Source organism: Phanerochaete carnosa (genome assembly GCF_000300595.1).
Source record: "Phanerochaete carnosa HHB-10118-sp unplaced genomic scaffold PHACAscaffold_1, whole genome shotgun sequence".
In the NCBI taxonomy this organism is placed as follows: Eukaryota; Fungi; Basidiomycota; class Agaricomycetes; order Polyporales; family Phanerochaetaceae; genus Phanerochaete; species Phanerochaete carnosa.
In genome coordinates, this window is record NW_006767628.1 from 4,839,622 (window position 1) to 4,859,562 (window position 19,941).

The following is a 19,941-nucleotide window of genomic DNA, read 5'->3' on the forward strand; positions in this document are numbered from 1 at the left end:
TGCGCGCAGACGCTGGACGTCACTCATACATACTTGGATTGAGACGGCCACTGCAGCGCATACCTGCGTCTTCCACCGCCACTTTCAACAACGATGTCGAGCAGAGAGCCCCTCTGGTACTGCCATGAGGTTCGTCGAAATTAATCTCGACATTCTCCTCGATTAATCACAGCCACCGTAGTGCCATGCCGAGATGCGCCCGTTAATGGTCAGTCAGCGTGCGCTCACGCCCCACAGACTAGTGTGACCATTTTACAGGTGCCAGATCCCCATTGCGCATCGTGCAACGGAACATTTGTTGAGAAGGTATGCGCCCATAGCCCACTGCGACGCCCCACATGCTCATATCGGTCAACAGCTCGAGAATCCAACGGACGATCCGCGCGAGTTCGCGCATGGCTTCGGAGAGGAAGACGACCCGTTTGGAGCGGATAACCTTCTTTGTGAGTATGTGTTGTCTGCGATGCTTCATCGGCGCTCATCGCTCTGCAGTCGGACTGCACAATCTCCTTCGAACAAGCGCTACTCCTCCAGGACAGGCACGGTCCCCACCGCTCGCGGGTAGCAGAACAACTCTACCAGTAAGTCTTGAGCGATTGGTGTCTGTTTCATTTCTTAACTCATCTATGTCACCAAGACAATGGGCGAGAACTCGGGCTATACAATACGCATCAACCGAACAAGCACTCCAGGTGAAGGACCGCGAACCACGTTCTCGGCAGGGCCCGCAAGAACAGGCGATATTCCCCTCTTTTCAGAGTACGTGATTTGCTGTGCATTGTACATGCGTCTGTCTCATGTCTGTCCAGATACGTCCCAAATTTCGGGGGACGACGACCACAACAAGGGCGGGATACGATTGATGGATCACTCATGTTCCAATACTTACTCGCTATGCTCTCGAATCCCAACCGCAACGGCCCCATGGGTGATGTCTTGGAAGGCATGATGCCCCCAGGTGCTGAAGCAGGCAGGTTTGGGGACTATGTCTTCAACCAGGAAGGTTAGCGTCTTCATTGTTCCCGTGCCACGAGGATGTGTTAGCTTGACTTGTACTGCCTCATTATAGCGCTCGATCAGATTATCACTCAGCTTATGGAGAATTCCCAAGGACATCCCGTTGCGGCGACGGAGGAAATTATGAAGAACCTCCCGCGCGAGGTGCTCGTGGAAGGATGTACGTCTGGCCCTTATCTCCGGCTTCATTTACATTGACGTAACCCTGTTAGCCCCACTGCTCGAGAAAGACTGTGCGGTGTGTAAAGAGCAGTTCCAGCTTGGAACAGAAGATCCGAACGAACAAGTTGTCGTCATGCTTCCCTGCAAGCATCCTTTCCACGAGCCATGCATCATGCCCTGGCTCAAGTCCAGTGGTACCTGCCCTGTCTGCAGGTAAGCCTCGTTGTTGCCTGCATCCACATTGCACACCTCCCCCGTCCCTATTGTCCACTCCTTGGCGAGGATTGATTGGGAGGGTCGTCTGCCGCTGGAATGGAAGATGCTGATCTACGATTCTTGCTCCGTTTGCAGGCACCAGCTTGTCCCTCAGCCCTCGCACGGTTCTTCTGGTGCCGGTCCTGCGAGCAGCTCTAGTCCCAACAACAATACTGACAGCAACAACAATCGCGGCAATCCCAGCACGGGTGCAAACAACAATGGCCCATCGTCACCGCGCGGACAGAACCAGCAGCATATACCCGGAGGCTTCCTCGGCAGCTTTTTCAACATCATCCAGAACGTTGCGTCGAGCACGGGGCAGCAGGCCACCGGAAACAACCAAAGCCCGAACAACCAGCATGACAGCAGGAACACTTCGGGCCCAAATGTGCGCCGTGGCTCGCAGGGCAACAGCCGTGGCGGTTCTCAACGCCACAACAGTCACGACGGCCACGACCTTCCTGGAAGTTGGAACGACGTCGACTAGTCGACTCTATGAAAGAAGGATGCAGTCAAGGACGAAGGAAGAGGTTGGATTCGCTAGCGTATCACTTTTGATGTCATAGCATGGAGTAGACGTGTATTCACTCTCTTTTACCGGTGCCGGTCCTGTATCTATACTCTACTCACCCTTTCCATGGTTGTAGAACACTTTTCGGTTTTCGTTGGCATGTAACATATCCCGTTTCCCAGCCGTAGGCGTGCTTGCGGAGCTTTGCTGAGCGTGTAGTATATATTCTCGTACGAAGACTTAATCTCATCTTGACGATATCGAGCCCCAAAAACTCGACCTGCCGTCGCATAGAATCTCCCGCACCAACCTCGGCTAATTTGTGCCGGCCTGCGTGAACGGCGTGTTGGCAATTCCAACCCTCTGGTTGCCCGTATCTGGTCATAAGCACAAACTATCATTAGACAAGTCATTCGGAAAACGAACCCGAGACTGACAACGCACCGAGGACGACATAGAACCGCTCGATCCAGGTCATGCCATTGATGAAATCGAGGCCGGAGCCTGAGTTGGAGCCGATGTCGCTCACAACGAGGAACACGTGCTGGTCATCGCCGCCGATCGCGTCGTTCAGGGCACGCTGCGTGCAGCCCCTGTGGTCAGCAGATGCACAAATCGAGAGAGAAGAGGACTCGACGTACAGGCCAGATCTGCGCGTTCGCGGTAAACTCGAACGTGACGCCGCCAATGACATAGGACAGGCTCTGCAGGCTTGAGAACTGGTCGAGCGTAAGCGACAATAGGCCAGTGTTGTCGTCTAGTACCGCCCCGGTGGCGGTTTGGTAGCGCTGGAATGCATCTGGGTAGTATCGCCATGGTCAGGGTATGAAGGGCAGTAAAAGGGAGAAGAGCGACGTACCAGTGGCGATCTGCATGAGCGTCGTGCCCGTGTCGATGATCCCGGCGGTCTCGGAGAGAATGTTCGTGTTCGTGCCATACCGAATCTGCTGATTGATGCCCCAAAAATTGCTCGACGGGCTCGTCGTCGTGATCGGTCTGTCCCAAGCAAGACCGTTCATCTCTCTGTCTCTCGCATGCAAGATAGAAAGAAACGACGACATACGTAAAGTCAATCGATCCAATAAACTTGCTTGAGTCTGTGCCGCCAAACGTAAGCTCGCCATTCGCGTTCCCGACGCTGTTCGTCGGCTCGAACGAGATGGCGACGAGGTCCTGCTGGATTACTGCCTGCTGAAAGAGGCTGTCTACCACCGTCGGGACACTCTGTGTCGTATCTGGCGAGAGGGTTCCAATCGTGAGGGATGTTGGGCCGAGACTGCGCCAAGAATTAGCCAACGGTAGGCAGCATGGACAAAGGCCATTACCCAAGGATACCGTCGCTGTCGTCAAAACCTGTCGTATCCGTTGCCGCGCCGATAGATTGGCCAATAATGACGAGTCCATCTCCATTTCCGATAGAGACCTGGTCATTGAACTCGATGCCTGATGGTTGAGTTAGCTGGCCATGCGATGGATATTCAACAAACCAGCATACCGCTCATAGACTCATCCGCACCTATCGTTACGTGCTGCAGTGCGAATTGAGTCAAATATACCAGAAAGTAAACCGCAAACGTACAACAGAGTCGCGCGTCTGGACACTGGTCGCCGTTTGGACATACGGTTGCATGGCGCCGACCCACGTATTCGAGCTCGCCGTGTCCACAAGAAGCGAATCTGGAAGCATAATATCTCAGCTGACATAACGATAAGACACTAGAAGAACCTACAGGTCGTCGGTGGGTTCCCAATTTCGATGCTTGCGACGTAGTCTACTGCCTGGTTCGTCGAAGGTGCGCTCCCGACGATCGAGTCGGATTGCAGAGCGCCGCCGGTACTACGCGCGCGCAGCCCTGCCACACGAGCTCTGTCATGCGCCACGAGGTTGAGCGTGCCGGTCGTGTTCACGCGCTTTGCTACGGGCAGCGTGACAGGCGCACTCCGCACAGTCATTGGGGTGGCGTAGGCCGTACCCAGGAGACCGAGAGAGGAGGCCAGGAGGAAGCGGCGAACACGCATGCTTGGGAAGAGAACAGTAGTAGTCCTGCGGAGCAAATGGCCTCAGTGGTAGCCTTTATACACCGAGGCGGTCGTTAAAAGAGGGAGTGAACAACAGGATCAGGAGGACATCAGGAACCCGTGCTCGGCACAGGCGACAGCGTGTCCATGACTTTGCTCGCTACTCTCAGCGTATCACTAAGAAGGGCTGGGAGAGTGCTTCGTTGTTGTTATAGCCATCAGATGGTTCCGTCGTCGACGGAAGTAACTGAGACGCAATAGTTGAGTGCACAATCAGATGCAGCCTTTGGGTGGGATCCAACTACCATCGACGATAGTGTTTCCGCACTTGTACAAGCTTAACGAGCAATGCTATTAGGCTTTTATGTTGTAGCTTGAACAGCCGGGCAGTTACCTCGTCGCTCCTAGCGCGCTGGCCGGGCTAAAATGGAGCGTCAGTTGTATCTATCCAACGAAGATGAAAAAAAAATGTATGTGCTTACATCAGAAATCCTGGTCACTGCTGCATCACGGGCGGCCATATTAGACATTCACCGTCGGGATTCGGGAAAGACCGTTAAAAACAGTCCAGGCCAATACAGTGGCACGTTCTAAAGCAACGAAACGTGTGCTTCGCATGCGCAGTCAGCCTGGGAACAACTCTTCAAATTTTCAAACGTGACAAGACCAGGAGTGAAGTAGTATTGATCATGGGTACCGTCTGTCAATTACGGTAATTGTTCGAGTTGGACTTTGGTCCGACTCGGACTCAGCTAAAGCTACGATGGCAGATATCGAATGATCCCTATGGCCAGAGGTTTATGCGGGGGCCATGGCGCAACGGTAGCGCGTCTGATTCCAGACGTTGTTCAGCGTGAGGGGTGTGCGTCCAGATTTACCTCACTCTTCTCCGATCACCCGCTATTCGGAAGCTCTCGCTGAACACTTCTGCTTCCGGTTTGTGGGCAATGAGATCCAGCGAAGGATTCATCGCACGCGGCGCATGTCAGAGAAGTTACACGTCCTTGAGAAAGTTGTCAGCGCTGCTGTATCTTTCTGATCAAGCGCGCCGACGAGGGAACAAGGCACCTATGGCACACCCATGGCCGGCGAACCGCATATCATATCTTCCCGTGCAACCCCAGGCGGTGCTCACAGCATGAGTCGTGCGTGGCGGCACTGAGGTTCGGCGATGATGTCGACGCTTCATTAGCCTCACTCTTTGCATCAATGTAAGCTCATGATCAAGCGCTTGCAAGTGCGCACGACTGGCGTTAACGCTCAAGCGCTCAACGCTGATATCCTATATTCACGCTTTTACAACGCATTGCTCACTCGCATGCGCATATTCGCAGGATAAGCGAATCATGAGTGACTTCTAAGTGTTCTGCTTTTAACACCTTAAAACGTATTCTAAAAAAACACTGAGGCCAGAGCGATTCGAACGCTCACCCTTCTGGAGTCACGCGACTCCGTAATTGGAGTCGGACGCAATGATTGCGAAGCGTAGTGCGAAAAACTTGGAAGCTAAGCACCCGCCAAGGGACCCTGTTTATGTTCCTTGTAATTGCACGATCGGCTGCCACATCACGCAGAGGCCACATGCAAAGTATATCTTTGGCACCACGAAGCTGCGCTACGGGAAGGCACTATGCATATGGGCTCGAGTGTTCCCCGCCCAATCACAGCGCGCGAAGCGAGCGAGCCCACATGCTCATCGTCGCTGCTGCCGCAGGTCCCAGTCTCCCATATGCTTGCTTCCATGGGGCGGCGCTGAACTGAGTGCTCTCGCATGGAGTCCAGGCTAAACGTGCGACTCCCCGCAAGCGAAGAAAGAACTTCTTTGGACTTCTACTGTATATAAAGCCCTCGTATAATGGCATGTCTTCGAAATTACTTCCCACCTCTCATCTGCTCACGACAAGCGCAACAGGACACCATGCTTGCGGCAGCACTCGTGCTAGGCTCACTTGCAGGCTCTGCCCTGGCATTCCTCACCCCGGTGGATGGCATGGACCTTTTTGCCCGGAATGCGCAGGTCAGCTCTGGATGCAGCACAAATGGACCTGCTTCGTGCCATAACACAACGGCACAGAGTAACCTTTGCTGCTTCGAGTCGCCCGGTGTAAGCTGAGATAATAGTGTCAACAGCAGAAAAACACTCAATAATCGTAATACTCTAGGGTCTAGTCCTCCAGGTACAATTCTGGGACACGGACCCCTCTACTGGACCGTCGGACAGCTGGACAATTCACGGTAAGATCATCCGGCCTGACGTATGGTACTGCCGCTGACTTGTTTCCGAATGAAGGCCTTTGGCCCGACAAGTAGATATTCTCCAACATTTCTGCCTCAGAATCTGATATCTGACCTCGTTCTCAACAGCTGCGATGGTACATTCGAAGAAGACTGCGATCCTTCGCGCGACTACACCGACATCTCCGGGGTATGAACCTTATAGTCTCTCTGTGCGCCCTTCGTCAGCTGACCAGCTTCTAAGCTCCTCACTGCACAAGGTGCCTCAGACACCCTGTCTTTCATGGAGGAGTTCTGGGTCAGCGACGACGAGTCAAGCGAAGATTTCTGGGAACATGAATGGAGCACCCATGGAACCTGTTATAGTACCCTGGAGCCGTCCTGCCTCCCTGCTGGTAGCCCAAAGGGCGCCGAAGCAGTTGCCTTCTTCAACACCGTTGTCGGCCTCTTCCAGGCATGCCGTCTGCCTCCAAAACTGCCATATGTTTCCTGACATAATTTCTGCAGACGCTTCCTACATATGATTGGCTTGCATCCGCCGGCATCACCCCTTCGGCCACCAAGACGTACACATTGTCCGAAATTACCAACGCTATCCAGTCCGCGCACGGTTTTACCCCTTCTCTGGACTGCGACGACGACACGACAATCTTCCAGATCAGCTACTACTTTAACTTGAAGGGCTCGGTCATTGACGGCGAATTCGACCCGATCAGTTAGTATACGGCTGTTTTACTCTGCTTTGAGCTTTTCTCACAAGGCTGGTCAGACATGGCAGAGCAGGGGAGCTGCGCCTCGGAGGGACTCAAATACCTACCCAAGTCTGGATCCAGCACTCGCAGGTCTTAGGCCGTCTCTGTAAGTGCGGCTCGGTTGAAATCGCATATATCAATCCTCACTGGTGCTCTATAGGCTGCCATCTTGATATACTGCCTCGTACGTGATGTACAAGAGGCCCGGGCCTTTCAGAGTGTTTCAGGATCACATAGGACTCTGTGTTTATGACCGGGACGCAACGCGGGTCTGGCCATGTATTATAGTGTAGCTTATCTTACGAGGTTATCCGCAAATGCTCGAGCGGCATGAAGAGCGCGGTGGCACAGCCATGCTATCATGCCTCTAGATGTGCCGCGGTCCCAATGGCGCGCACGCGTCTCCATGCTCAGAACGCGAGTCACTGACCACATTCGTGGAGGCACTCACTCTCAAGATGCCTCCACCACCTCCGTCCGACCACCCAGCCTTCCGCCTGCGTCTCCTCGGAGGTCTCTTCGAGGTATCACAGCTCAAACCCGGCGAGCGCATTCCAACGCACCTCGTGCACGCCCTAACAGACGGGGCGGCGTCCGGAGGCAAATTCATCTCGGTCACGCGCACCGACGAGGAGATCTCCATCGTGCGCGAGACCGACGACGCTTCTGCGACCTGGCGGTGTATCAAGATTGCAGGGCCCATGGACTTTGGTGTGTTGTTTCCTCGCTTCGGCATGCACCAGGGTTGGCTGAGCTGTATGCGACTCGGACGCGGAAGCCGTCACAGGTGTCATGGCCTGCTTTACAGCGCCGCTCAAGGCGGCGGGCATACCCGTCTTCGCCGTGTCGACGTGGTAAGTCCTGGCACGTGCGAAGCTTGCATTGCTTGATGTCATGCTGCTAGGAATACCGACTATGTTCTTGTGCCAAAAGAGTCCGCAACACAGGCTATGGAGGCTCTAGCGAAGGATAGCTGGCAGTTTGATGCATAAATTCAGATACGGCTGCCAGCTAGGCAGCCCAAAGTCTCGCTGATCGAGTAAAAACACAAAACTACAATTCCTAGACTCTCGTGTCTTGTTTTCAGTTTATGGTCGCATCAGTATATGGGGTAGTAGCTAAGCCGAGCTGTTGGTTGTCGGTATCTAGATGTGACTGCGTAAGCCAACATGTTACAGGGACCCATTGAGGTGACCTACCATAGACAGAGTAGAATCTCTCCAACCAAGTCTGGCCGTTGACGAAGTCGAGGCCCTCGCCAGAGTTGCTGCCGAGATCGCTAACAATGAGGTAGATGTCGCCCGAGCTACCACCGATAGCTGTGTTGAGGGAACGCTGCATAGGTCGCGCTATCAGCTTGCTTACTTCGCAGAAAGCAATTATGGCAGACGTACAGGCCATATCTGAGCATTCGGACTGAGCTCATAAGTGACACCGCCAATGTTGAAATTCAGACTCTGGAGGCTTTGGTACTGCGAGCTCGTAATTCGGAGTAAGCCGCTGTTTTTGTCCAAGACAGCCCCCGTGGCCGCCTGGTAACTCTTGAATGCATCTATGCCGCTACTGTCTCAGCATCCGAGTGGCACGAGGACGACTCGGAATTCAGGCCCACCAGTAGCAATGAGAGTGAGGGTAGTGCCAGTGTCGACAATGCCGGCAGTGCTGGACAGTATGCTTGTGCTGCCGTAGGTGATGGACTGGTCGATGCCCCAGTACTGGGAAGCGGGCGAAGTTCTCGTCAAAGGGCTGCGGGGGATTCAGTACACTAAAAAGGCTTAGGAAAGATAGGCAGCTAACATGTAGTTGATATCGCCAGTGTACTTGCTCGAATCGGTACCACCGAAAGTCAGCTCACCATTCGTCACGCTCTCTTGGGTAGTCGGTTCAAAATAGACAGCAACAACCGAAGCGGGGATGAGGCCCTGCGAAAACAGGTTATCGGTAACTGTAAGGAGACGTCAGCTCCGCTAGTGTTCATTGATCGGCCATGTGGATTTACCGGTAGGGACTGCACCAGTGTTGCTGACAGTGTTCTCAGTTAGATCGACAGGGCCAATGCTAATATCACTCAGTTAGTGACAGGGGAAAGCGGCTGACGAGCGACTCACCCCAAGATACCATCGGAACCTTGGAAGCCCTCGGACTGCGATGCTACACCGATGGATTGATCATTAATGACAAGACTGCCAAGAGTGACCTGATCGGTGTACTCCTCGCCAGAGAAAGATCCAGAGCCGTAGGAGACGGACTAGTTAAGGTATCATACAGTCAGACCAACTCAGTAGCGATTGTGAGAAGGCTAGACGTACCACCGTATTGTCGGTGTTTTTACTAGTGGAAGTCGCGACATACTTGGAGCCGGCACCGACCCAGGTGTTCGAGCTACCGGTGTCGACGATGAGATTGTCTGTCGCAAAATTTTAAGCATATTATCATAGTTTTTCAAGGAGCGACATACAGGTCGTGGCAGGGTCACCGACGCCAACCTCAGCAGTATAGCTTGTAGCAGTGTTGGTGACAGGGAGGCTTCCCTCACGCTCAGCAAGGTGCTCGCCCTTGGTACGAGACTTGAGCCACTTCGCACGAGCCTGATCCTGCGCAAGCAGCTTGAGCGTACCGGTCGTGTTGAAGTGCTTCGCGATTGGCAGTGTGATCGTTGGCGTGTCACGGACGACAGGCGTCGCCGAGACGACGAGTGCAAGGGCGACGAGGGTGACGAAGGGTTGGCTGAGAAGCATAGCGACTCGAAAGTAGGTGGTTAGAATCTGAGAGCTGGGGAGCTGAGGCGAACGACGGCAATGCGAGTCTCTTTATACCTCGAAAGCCTTGCCATGGAGGGCAAAGGCGGGCTCAGCGGGTGATACCACATCCAGTCTAATATTCTTCGGGAATTGCGAGCTTCTGTCCACCGCACAGGCAAGCGAGCTGCTAGTTATGCTTCGAGCGGAACGTATGGATGAGAAGCCACTACAGCATGCTTCAGAAAACAGTTCATAAAACAGCGAAATGTAACCATACCGCATTCGGCCCGTGCGGTAGCCAGTGTGTATCACACAGCCCACATGGTAGCTGAGGAATCTCTGAAAATCTGGTAGAGAATGCTATCGTGCACCAAAGCCCCTCCACAATATCAATGTGGGTACTGTCAACACCAGTAGGTGGGCGTGATATGTGCAGCATTCCGTTAAGCGATCACGAGTCGGTAGCGCTGTCACAGGATTTCCTCAAGGATGCGCCGTTATCCCCGGAAGGCTCATATATGATAAATTAGCAGCATGTAGTGACATGCGGAATCTAGGTCGAGGTGTCGGTCGCAGAATAGAACTGCGGGGTCGCATCATAGCGGCGCGCAACGAGAAGCATAGGTCGCATGCCTAAGACGGGTACGCTGCATGGCGGCGGCTGCTGCTGCTGCTAAGCCAAGCAAAATCTGTCAACAACATCACCAAATCTCGGGATCACAGGTATACGTACAATAACACCGGCAACTGATGCACATTGTTAGCTTCTAGTATAACGGCATAGTTCAATGGCACAAGTCAGCGCGTACGCATGGGCTGACGCATATCACTTAGGGGCATGTGGCGCCACACTGGCTGGTCTTCGATGACAAAGCTCCCAAGAGTAGCCTGGCCGAGACTCCTGTTCTGAGAAAGCTAGTAGAAAGCTGCAGTACCAACCTGTGTGGTCAACGAGAAGGTTACCTACACGGATTGCATCAGCAACACGACACGTAATTGAACCTCAGATGACGCGACTTAGTCTTACAAGCAGTCGCAGGACTAGCACCCACTAGACCCACACCTCATCACACCAGCGGGATCCACTAAAGAGATGTAAGAGACGGTTGTATTGGTAGCCGGCACGTTGCTATACCGCTAGACGACTCTTGAGCTTGAACTCCTAATGGCAGTCGAGAGCTAGCTCACAGAAGCGCCGATCGGGATGTGATACGGAAGTTATTACAGGCGTTATGGCCAGCCTCACCGCACCGCTCAGAGCAGTGGGAGTGCCCGTCTTCGCCGTGTCGACATGGTGAGTCCTGCAGTGTGCGAAGCCGGCGTTGCTGGTTACCTGGCGACATATTACCTACAAGAATACCGCCGATTATGTTTTCGTGCCGAAAGAAAGTGTAGCGCAGGCTGTGAAGGCTCTGACGAAGGATGGCTGGCAATTCGATGCCGTAAGTTATGGTCCACAGAAGCGCTACTAGTAGGCGTTACATGAAGGTTAGGCTCAATTCCTGGCTCATAGACGGACATCCCGATGTATCAATCGCACACACACCCTCCATTCACGTCCCTGCCCTGCAAAGCTGACTGGCAACGAGTCTGTATGAAGGAACATAGGTTACAGTATTGTATTGACGTACATAGACAACATCTAGAATCCCGTTGAAGTAAAAATTCGAAATACAATATATTTCTACCCCTGTCTCTCCTGTCTTCAATTGGTGGTCGCATCAGTGTGCGAGGTGGTGGCTAGGCCGATGCGATTGTTGGTAGTATCTGTATCCAACTACGTAAGCTGGCATGTGACAAAGAAGCCTGTTGAGGTAATTTACCGTAGACGGAGTAGAACCTCTCCAGCCAAGTCTGGCCGTTGATGAAGTCGAAGCCCTCGCCGAAGTCACTGCCAATGTCGCCAACGATGAGGTATACGTGGTACGAGTCGCCGCCTATATATGAGTTGAGGGAACGCTGCACGACGGTTCCACTATGAGCTCATGTACTTCGCATATGGGCAGCTATAGCAGACGTACAGGCCAGATCTGGGCATTCGGAGTGAGGGCATAGGTGTTACCGCCGATATTGAAGTCCAGGTTCTGGAGGTTGTCGTACTGCCAGCTTGAGATGCGGAGGAAACCGGTGGCGTTGTCCAAGTTCGCGCCTGTGGCTTTCTGGTAATTTTGAAGCGCATCTGTGCCATTATCGTGTCAGTATCCCTGTAGAATGAGGGTGGTTTCTAGCTTACCAGAAGCGATGAGAGTGAGGGTAGTGCCAGTGTCGACGATACCGGCGGTAGTGGACAGTATGCTGGTGCTGCCGTAGGTGATGGATTGATCGATGCCCCAGTAATAACAAGCGGGCTCAGTTTGCGTCAAAGGGCTGCCGGAGGGGGAGGGGGGGAGGGAGGAGGGAGGAAAGCGCGTTCAAATACACTGGAGGAATTCAGGCAGGACATAACTTACGTGTAGCTGATAGAGCCTGTATACTTGCTCGAATCGGTGTCACCGAAAGTCAGCTCACCGTTTGTCACGCTCTCCTTAGTAGTCGGCTCGAAAGAGACAGCAACAACCTCGGTGGAGATGGTACCCTGGGAGAACAGATTATCAGCGACTAGAAATATGTCAGCTCTGCTGATATTCATTGATCAGCTTCGCGAATTTACCAGTAGGAACAGTGTCCGTGTTGTTGACAGTACCCCAAGTGAGGGAGACAGGACCGATGCTAATGCCACTTAGTCAGTGATAGGATAAAACAGCGAACGAGCGATTTACCCCAGAATACCGTCAACACCCTGGAAGCCCTGTGACTGCGATGCCACACCGATGGATTGGTCTTTGATAGCGAGGCTGCCAAGAGTGATCTGATCGGTGTATTCTGTGCCAGAGAAAGATCCAGAGCCGTAGGTGACAGACTATAGGTATCATACAACTTGAGTCAGAACAAGTCGGTAGCAACTATAAGGCTGAAACATACCACAGACTCGCCGGTGTTCATGCTGGTAGAGGTAGCGACGTACTTGGTGCCAGCACCGACCCAGGTGTTTGAACTGCCAGTGTCAACAATGAGAGTGTCTGTCACATTGTTGTGAGTATATCGTCGCAACTTGTATAGAACCGCTTACAGGTCGTGGCAGGATTCCCGACGCTAATTGCAGCAGTGTAGCTGACAGCGACGTTGGTAATGGGTAGGCTTTCCTCACGCTGAGCAAGGTGCTCGCCCTTGGCGCGAGACTTGAGCCACTTCGCACGAGCCTGGTCCTGTACGAGCAGGTTGAGCGTGCCAGTCGTGTTGAAATGCTTCGTGATGGGCAGAGTGATCGTCGGCGTGTGGCGGACGACAGCCGTCGCCGAAATGGCAAGTGCAAGAACGACAAGGACGACAAAGGACTGGCTAAGGAACATGGTGGCTCCAGAAAAGGCGACGGGAGCTGAGAGCTGAGGAGCTAGGGAGAGCGACGATGGTGCGATTCTTCTTATACCTTGAAGGTTTTGCCACGGATGGTGAAAACGCGTTCGATAAATGATACTAGGTCCAGTACGATATTCTTCGGAGATTGCAAACTTCTATCCATCGCATAGGTAAGCGAGCTGCTAGTTACTCTTCAAGCGAAGCGTGGACGAGAAGCCGCTGCAGCATGCTTCAGACAATGGTTCATGATATAGTGGACAGTAGTCATACCGCATTCGGCCGGCATGATGTCCATATTGCAGTCGAGGAACTTGGGAGAGTCAGGTAGGGGATACCACCGTGCCAGAGGGCTTCTCCGAGAGGACTCTGGAGATTTAAGTTGAGAGCAATTAGTGGGCGTAACACATGCCGTATTCCATTAAGCGATCACGAACCTGTAATAGCCGGCGGCGCCGTCACAAGAGGACTTCCTTGAGCATGTACCGTTATCTCCGGAAGTTTCGAAAGGGTATGTAGGCGACTTGCGAAATTCAGGTCGAGGATAAGGGCTTGTCGCAGAACAAATCTGTGCGGTCGCATCATAGCGGTACGCGACGAGAAGCATGCCTAAGACGAGTGCGCTGCATGGTGGTGGCGAAGGTAACAGTACACGACATTGCCAAATCTCAAATTTACACAACAACACCGGTAACCGATGTATCATTCACGCTGTTATTCTCTATAAAGGCGTAGTCAGCATAAGTCGACGCGTATGCATGAACAGACGTAAATCACCCAGGAGGTACATAGTTGCAAGGCTAGTCTGTGATACACGCGAGAGAAGACTCAGAAGGATGCGGACGTTCTGGTTCCGGCTGCCCATGTAGCCTGCTGCACCAATGGGCTGGTTTTCGGTGGCAAGGCTCACAAGAGTCATCTGGTTGAGATTCTCCTGTTCTGAGAAAGACTCTGAGCAGCACATGCTAGACTGCAGAGTACACTCAGATTGAGCGCAACAGAGCAGAAGGTTGTGAGACTCACGACGCTGTGGCCAGCACTCTCGTCCGAGTTCGTCGCGACCGGAACGCAACGCTTATTCGCACCAATCCGCACGCTCAAATAACCGGTGTCAACGAGAATCCTGTCGACACGGTTGGTATCAGTAACACGACGCGTACAACCTCAAGTGGCGCGACTTACAAGCGGTCGCAGGACCGTCGACGCCGACCACCGCCAGAACCGGCCTACCAAGTCCACACCCGTTACATCAACATAACTCACTGAAGCGAAGCACGTTTTGACAATCGTCACATCGTTGGCCCTCCTAAGTTGCTTCGCCTCTGCTAGAGGGCTCCTCGATTCATGGTGATGGTGGGAAGCAAGGCATAAGGCACGGTTCGCAGAAGCGCTGGCTGGCGAGTAGAGGCGATACTCTATTGAATGCCATGTCCGGTACATACAGCCGACATCCAGAGTCCGTTGATGTATATAATACAAGTCCAAGATACAATTCCTAAACTTTAGTGTCTAATCTTCAGTTGGAGGTCGCATAGGTGAACAAGGTGGTGGCCAGGCCAACACAGCTGTTGGCGGTATCTGGATCCAGCTGTGTGAACTGGCATGTTACAAAGAGGCCTACTGACGAACTCACCAAATACAGAGTAAAACCTCCCCAGGAACGCCTGGCCATCGATAAAATCGAGGCCTTGACCGGAGGGGTCGCCGCTATCAGCGACGACGAGGTAAATGTTGTCCGCGCTGCCGCCGATAAGTGTGTTGAGAGAACGCTGCATAGATCCCACTGTCAACTCAAGTGGTTCATAGCGAGCAGCTATGGCAGACGTACAGGCCAGATCTAGGCGTTCGGAGTGAGAGTATTAGTGTTACTGCCGATATTGAAGTACAGATCCTGGAGATTGTCGTACTGCGAGCTTGAGATGCTGAACAAGCCGATAGTGTCATCCAAAGTAGCATTCGTAGCTTGCTGATACGTCTGGAAAGCATCTATACCACCATCATGTCAGCGTCCCTGCAGAATGAGGGTGAATTTCGACACACCAGTGGCAATGAGAATGAGGGTAGTGCCTGTGTCGACGATACCAGCAGTGTTAGACAGGATGTTCAGGTTTGTGCTGCCGTAGACGATGGACTGATCGATGCCCCAGTACAGAGAAGCGGGATAAGTGTTCGTCAAAGGGCTGCCAGAAGGATTTAGTATATCGTAGATGCTCAAGGGGGGTAGTCAGCTTACACATAGTCGATGGCGCCGGTGAACTTGCTCGAGTCAGTGCCACCGAAAGTCAGCACGCCGTTCGTCACGCTCTGCTGGTTAGTCGGCTCGAAGGAGACGGCAACAACTTCGGTCGATATAAGACCTTGGGAAAGCAGGTTGTCGGTAACTGTGGAGAGATGTCAGTTCCGCCGATATCCGTCGATCAGCCATGCGAATTTACCAGTAGGAACAGTGTCAGTGTTGTTGACAGTACCCTCAGTGAGGTCGACGGGGCCGATACTAACGTCGCATGTTAGAGGCATGGGTGAACGTCAGGTGAGCTACTTACCCCAAGATACCGTCCACGCCGCTCTGGAAGCCGCTGGCTTCCGTGGCCACACCGATGGATTGGTCCTGAATGACGAAGCTACCGAGAGTAACCTGATCGGTGTACTCCTCGCCATAGAAAGATCCAGAACCATAGGAGACAGACTAAAGGTGCCATACTGTCACACCTGATCCGTAGCAGCTATGAGAAGGCTGAACATACCACAGAATTGCCAGTGTCTTCGCCAGTGGAGGTAGTAGCATACGCGGTGCCGGCGCCAACCCAGGTATTCGAGCTACCAGTGTCGACGATTAGATTGTCTGTTACATTATTGTGGGCGTATTATCTCGGCTTTTTGGGGAACTACTTACACGTCGTGGCGGGGCTACCGACCCCAACCGCGGCAAGATAACTGACCGCGGTGTTGGTGACCGGCAGGCTTCTTGCACGCCCCGAAATGTACTCACCCTTAGCACGAGACTTGAGCCACTTCGCACGAGCCCGGTCCTGTGCGAGCAAGTGGAGCGTGCCGGTCGTGTTGAAGTGCTTTGCGATAGGCAGAGTGATCGCCGGCGTGTCACGGATGACAGGCGTTGCCGAGACGGCGAGAGCGAGAGCGACGAGGGCAACGAAGGACTGGTCGAGGAACACAGTGACTCGACGGAAGACGATTGGGAGCTGAGGGCTGAGGGGCTGAGGAGAGCGACGGCAGTGCAATTCTCTTTATACTTTGGAGGCCTTGCCCTGGATGACGAAGACGAGCTTGGCGAGTGACACTACACCAGTGTGCTATTCTTCCGCCCATCACGTAGGCAAGCGAGCTGTCAGCTACGATTCGAGCAGAACGTGTGGACGAGAAGCTGCAGCAGCACGCTTCAGACGATGATTCATAATACAACGGAGAGTAGCCACACCGCCCTCAGCCGGGATGATGCACGCGGTAGCAATGCACGTTCGCGCGGCTGAGGAACATCTCAGACCCTGGTCGAGGATGTCTTCGTGCGTTAAAAGCCTTCTCTGATGTGGGCTCCGTCGATTTAAGGAGACAGCAACTGGTGGGGCTGGGTGAGCGTGACACCTGCAGCATTCCGTTAAGCGATTACGATCTTGTCGTGGGCGGCAGCCATGTCATGGGGTTCCATGTACCAATATCGTCGAAATGCTTATATGGACAGGAAGGTGGCATGCGGGATCCGAATCGAGGGTAAGGGTACCGGGTGCGCCATAGAGGCATGCAGCGAGAAGTATGAGCCAGATGCCTAGGACGAGTGCGCTGTATGGTGGCGGTGGCCAGGCCATCGAAATCTGTCAAAGACACTGCCCAATCTTAGAAACACGAGTATATGCACAACAACACCGGCAGCTGATATACCTGCCGTCCTTCATAGTGGCGTAGTTAGCACTAGTAAATACGTATGCGTCAGCTCATGCATACCTAGGATGTATATTGTAAAGCCCGTCGGTGCTATGCGCGAGGGAAGAGCGCAGGATAGCGGAAATCTTGGTTCCAACCAGTCGCGTGGTCCGCCTACCAATAGACTGAGTTCCGATCTGACAAGGCTTCCAGGTGCCATCTGTTCGAGGCCCTCCTCTTCTCAGAAAGACTCTGAGCGGAACATTAGCATAACGTGTCAGATTGCAGGGTATACCCAGACTGCAGAGCACACTCTCAATTTGAGCGCAACAGTGCAGACTCGGAAGACTGTGTGGGACACTCACTATGCTGTTAGCAGCAATCCTGCCCACCACAGCCGGGACGTAGCTCTTGTTGGCACCGGCCCGCGTGTTCGAACGACCAGCGTCGACAAGGAAGTTGTCTGTATGGATAATACTATGGATGAGGCAGCGCGTATGGCCTCGGGTGACCGAGGGGGCCGGCGCCGGCGCCGACACCGATCTACGCCAGGGCCAGGACACCGGACCTACGCTTGCGCGTGTGAAAGCCGGCACGTCACGGTTGCCGGCCCATCCCTCCTGCTATCTAGTACGTGCTTCATCCCTGCTTGAGCTTGGACGTTTGAACTGTTCATGATGGTCGAGAGCAAGCTCACAGAAACGCCGATTGGCGAACAAAGGCAGTTGAAATCCTAATTGTTATATTTGATCCACACATACAAGCGGCATCCAGAGTCCCATTGGTTGAGTAGTACAATCCCAAAAATACAATTCCTAAACTTTTTGTGTCTGATCCTCAGTTGGTGGTCGCGGTGGTGAACTGGGTAGTTGCCAAGCCAAGCCGCTTGTTGGTGGTATCTGGATAGAATTTTATGGGCTGACGTGTTACAGGAAGGCCCGTTAGGACGGCTTACCAAAGACAGCATAGAACCTCTCTAAGAAAGTCTGGCCGTTGATGAAGTCGAGGCCCTCGCCAGAGTCGCTGCCGAGGTCGCCAACAATGAGGTAGATGTCGCCCGAGCTACCGCCGATGGCCGAGTTGAGGGAGCGCTGCATAGGTCAAGCCGTCAGCCCATATGTCTCACAGAAGAGTAGCTGTGATAGACGTACAGGCCAAATCTGGGCGTTCGGAGTGAGGGTATAAGTAACACCGCCGATGTCGAAGTTCAGGTTCTGAAGGCTGTTGAACTGTGAGCTTGAGACGCGGAGCAAGCCGGTGGTGCTGTCCAAGGTGGCGCCAGTGGCTTTCTGGTACTTCTGGAGCGCATCTATATCACTGTCGCATCAGTGTTCTTGTAGAGATGACAGTTCCGACTCACTAGAAGCGATGAGAGTAAGAGTAGTGCCAGTGTCGACAATACCCGCGGTGCTGGACAGGATGCTAGTGCTGCCGTAGGTGATGGACTCGTTGATGCCCCAGTACTCGGAAGCGGGTGAAGTGTTTGTCAAAGAGCTGCGGGCAGCATTCAGCACACTGCAGAGGTTCAAGCAGGGCGGGCAATTTACACGTAGTTGATGGAGCCGGTGAACTTGCTTGAATCGGTGCCACCAAAAGTGAGCTCACCGTTCGTCACACTCTCTTGGGTAGTGGGCTCGAATGAGACGGCAACAACCTCAGTGGAGATGAAACCCTGGGAAAGCAGGTTGTCGGTGACTGTGGAGAGATATCAGCTCAGTTGTTGTGCACTGATCAGCCAGATGGATTTACCGGTGGGAACAGTGTTGGCATTGCTGACAGTCTGTTCAGTGAGGTCGACAGGGCCGATACTAATGCCACTTAGTTAGTGACGGGAGTGGACGGCCGATGAACGGCGTACCCCAAGATACCGTCGACGCCTTCGAAGCCAGACGACTTCGATGCGACACCAATGGACTGGCTCTTAATGACGAGGCTACCGAGAGTGACCTGGTCGGTGAACTCTGTACCAGAGAAAGATCCAGAGCCGTAGGAGACAGACTGATTATATCATACAGTCAGAACAAGTCAGTGATAATTGTCAAGAAGGCTGGACGTACCACAGACCCGCCGGTCTTTTTACTAGTGGAGGTAGAAACATACTCCGTGCCAGCACCGACCCAGGTGTTCGAGCTACCAGTGTCGACGATCAAATTGTCTGTCTCAGTATCGTAAGTATGCTGTCGCGGCTTCTCAGAGAAGGACTTACAGGTAGTAGCGGGGCTACCGACGCCAACCGCCGCAAGATAGCTGACCTCGGCGTTGGTGACAGGCAGGCTTCCCGCACGCTCAGCAAGGGACTCGCCGCTGGCACGAGACTTGAGCCACTTCGCACGAGCCTGGTCCCGCGCGAGCAGGTTGAGCGTGCCAGTCGTGTTGAAGTGTTTCGCGATTGGCAGAGTGATCGTCGGCGTGTCGCGGACGGCAGGCGTCGCCGAGACGGCGAGAGCGAGAGCGACGAGGGCAACGAAGGACTGGCTGAGGAACATGATGACTCAAGGAAAGGCGACCAGGTGTTGAGGAGCTGGGCAACTGGGGAAGGCGATGGTAATGGGTCTCTTTATACCTCGAAAAGTCCTAGTGTGGATGGCGAACATGGATCGAGCAGATGACGCTAGACCAAGTCTGTGATATTATTCGGGAATTGCGAGCTTCCGCACATTGTGCAGGCAAAGAAGTCGGGAGCTACACCCAGAACAAAACGTATGGACGAGAAGCCACCACAGCATGCTTCAGGCAGCGATTCAAAGTACAACGGAAAATAGTCATACCGTATTCAGGCATAGTGCGCGCGTAGCCCATGCGTATTTCACAGCCACGCCATGGTCGGAGAACCTGTGAGAGCCTGGTAAAGGATGCCATCGCGCGCCCAAAGCCTTCTCCAATGTGGACCCCGCTAGGAAGATAGGAACTGGTTGGCGTGACATGTGCAGCGTGTCATTTGGAGATCACGAGTCTGCATAAAAAGCTGTGGAGCTGT

The 19,941-nt window shown here is 53.4% G+C and overlaps 7 protein-coding genes across 7 annotated transcripts; 1 reads left to right on the top strand and 6 right to left on the bottom strand.

Annotated features, from left to right (window-relative positions):
- Positions 1 to 53: 53 nt before the first annotated feature.
- PHACADRAFT_248326 (uncharacterized protein) lies at positions 54 to 4,215 on the bottom strand. Its single transcript, XM_007390967.1, has 18 exons — positions 3,679 to 4,215; positions 3,528 to 3,625; positions 3,444 to 3,477; positions 3,274 to 3,391; positions 3,012 to 3,224; positions 2,808 to 2,944; positions 2,590 to 2,747; positions 2,393 to 2,528; positions 1,531 to 2,325; positions 1,230 to 1,392; positions 1,070 to 1,177; positions 810 to 1,003; positions 638 to 759; positions 493 to 581; positions 359 to 443; positions 259 to 306; positions 182 to 208; positions 54 to 129 (listed from the first exon to the last, which is right to left on the bottom strand). Exons 1-9 carry the CDS (start codon positions 3,965 to 3,967, stop codon positions 2,264 to 2,266), a joined length of 1,245 nt encoding a protein of 414 aa, XP_007391029.1. The 5' UTR covers positions 3,968 to 4,215; the 3' UTR covers positions 54 to 129; positions 182 to 208; positions 259 to 306; positions 359 to 443; positions 493 to 581; positions 638 to 759; positions 810 to 1,003; positions 1,070 to 1,177; positions 1,230 to 1,392; positions 1,531 to 2,263.
- Positions 4,216 to 5,878: 1,663 nt separating this feature from the next.
- PHACADRAFT_248331 (uncharacterized protein) lies at positions 5,879 to 7,198 on the top strand. Its single transcript, XM_007390968.1, has 8 exons — positions 5,879 to 6,071; positions 6,130 to 6,202; positions 6,258 to 6,273; positions 6,332 to 6,392; positions 6,447 to 6,656; positions 6,710 to 6,917; positions 6,972 to 7,060; positions 7,115 to 7,198. Exons 1-7 carry the CDS (start codon positions 5,886 to 5,888, stop codon positions 7,049 to 7,051), a joined length of 834 nt encoding a protein of 277 aa, XP_007391030.1. The 5' UTR covers positions 5,879 to 5,885; the 3' UTR covers positions 7,052 to 7,060; positions 7,115 to 7,198.
- A 641-nt stretch (positions 7,199 to 7,839) lies between these two features.
- PHACADRAFT_112385 (uncharacterized protein) lies at positions 7,840 to 9,915 on the bottom strand. Its single transcript, XM_007390969.1, has 9 exons — positions 9,413 to 9,915; positions 9,264 to 9,361; positions 9,063 to 9,202; positions 8,954 to 9,012; positions 8,752 to 8,899; positions 8,567 to 8,700; positions 8,349 to 8,506; positions 8,154 to 8,289; positions 7,840 to 8,099 (listed from the first exon to the last, which is right to left on the bottom strand). Exons 1-9 carry the CDS (start codon positions 9,690 to 9,692, stop codon positions 8,038 to 8,040), a joined length of 1,215 nt encoding a protein of 404 aa, XP_007391031.1. The 5' UTR covers positions 9,693 to 9,915; the 3' UTR covers positions 7,840 to 8,037.
- A 51-nt stretch (positions 9,916 to 9,966) lies between these two features.
- Positions 9,967 to 13,319, bottom strand: PHACADRAFT_204793 (uncharacterized protein). Its single transcript, XM_007390970.1, has 10 exons — positions 12,805 to 13,319; positions 12,657 to 12,754; positions 12,455 to 12,594; positions 12,346 to 12,404; positions 12,146 to 12,293; positions 11,929 to 12,062; positions 11,717 to 11,874; positions 11,519 to 11,654; positions 10,429 to 10,442; positions 9,967 to 10,368 (listed from the first exon to the last, which is right to left on the bottom strand). The coding sequence occupies exons 1-10, from the start codon at positions 13,082 to 13,084 to the stop codon at positions 10,249 to 10,251; spliced, it is 1,287 nt and encodes a 428-aa protein (XP_007391032.1). The 5' UTR covers positions 13,085 to 13,319; the 3' UTR covers positions 9,967 to 10,248.
- Positions 13,320 to 13,809: 490 nt separating this feature from the next.
- PHACADRAFT_24810 (uncharacterized protein) lies at positions 13,810 to 15,830 on the bottom strand (the record flags this gene model as incomplete). The annotated part of the gene is made up of 11 exons (XM_007389543.1): positions 13,810 to 14,058; positions 14,112 to 14,211; positions 14,271 to 14,314; positions 14,352 to 14,503; positions 14,722 to 14,925; positions 14,958 to 15,074; positions 15,129 to 15,268; positions 15,322 to 15,469; positions 15,524 to 15,582; positions 15,632 to 15,774; positions 15,798 to 15,830. The coding sequence occupies 11 exons, from the start codon at positions 15,828 to 15,830 to the stop codon at positions 13,810 to 13,812; spliced, it is 1,389 nt and encodes a 462-aa protein (XP_007389605.1).
- Positions 15,831 to 15,962: 132 nt separating this feature from the next.
- Positions 15,963 to 17,006, bottom strand: PHACADRAFT_248337 (uncharacterized protein). The gene has a single exon (XM_007390971.1). It carries the CDS (start codon positions 16,907 to 16,909, stop codon positions 16,739 to 16,741), a length of 171 nt encoding a protein of 56 aa, XP_007391033.1. The 5' UTR covers positions 16,910 to 17,006; the 3' UTR covers positions 15,963 to 16,738.
- A 678-nt stretch (positions 17,007 to 17,684) lies between these two features.
- Positions 17,685 to 19,654, bottom strand: PHACADRAFT_135435 (uncharacterized protein). Its single transcript, XM_007390972.1, has 9 exons — positions 19,171 to 19,654; positions 19,022 to 19,119; positions 18,823 to 18,962; positions 18,714 to 18,772; positions 18,512 to 18,659; positions 18,325 to 18,458; positions 18,116 to 18,273; positions 17,920 to 18,055; positions 17,685 to 17,863 (listed from the first exon to the last, which is right to left on the bottom strand). Exons 1-9 carry the CDS (start codon positions 19,448 to 19,450, stop codon positions 17,802 to 17,804), a joined length of 1,215 nt encoding a protein of 404 aa, XP_007391034.1. The 5' UTR covers positions 19,451 to 19,654; the 3' UTR covers positions 17,685 to 17,801.
- Between the last annotated feature and the right edge of the window lie 287 nt (positions 19,655 to 19,941).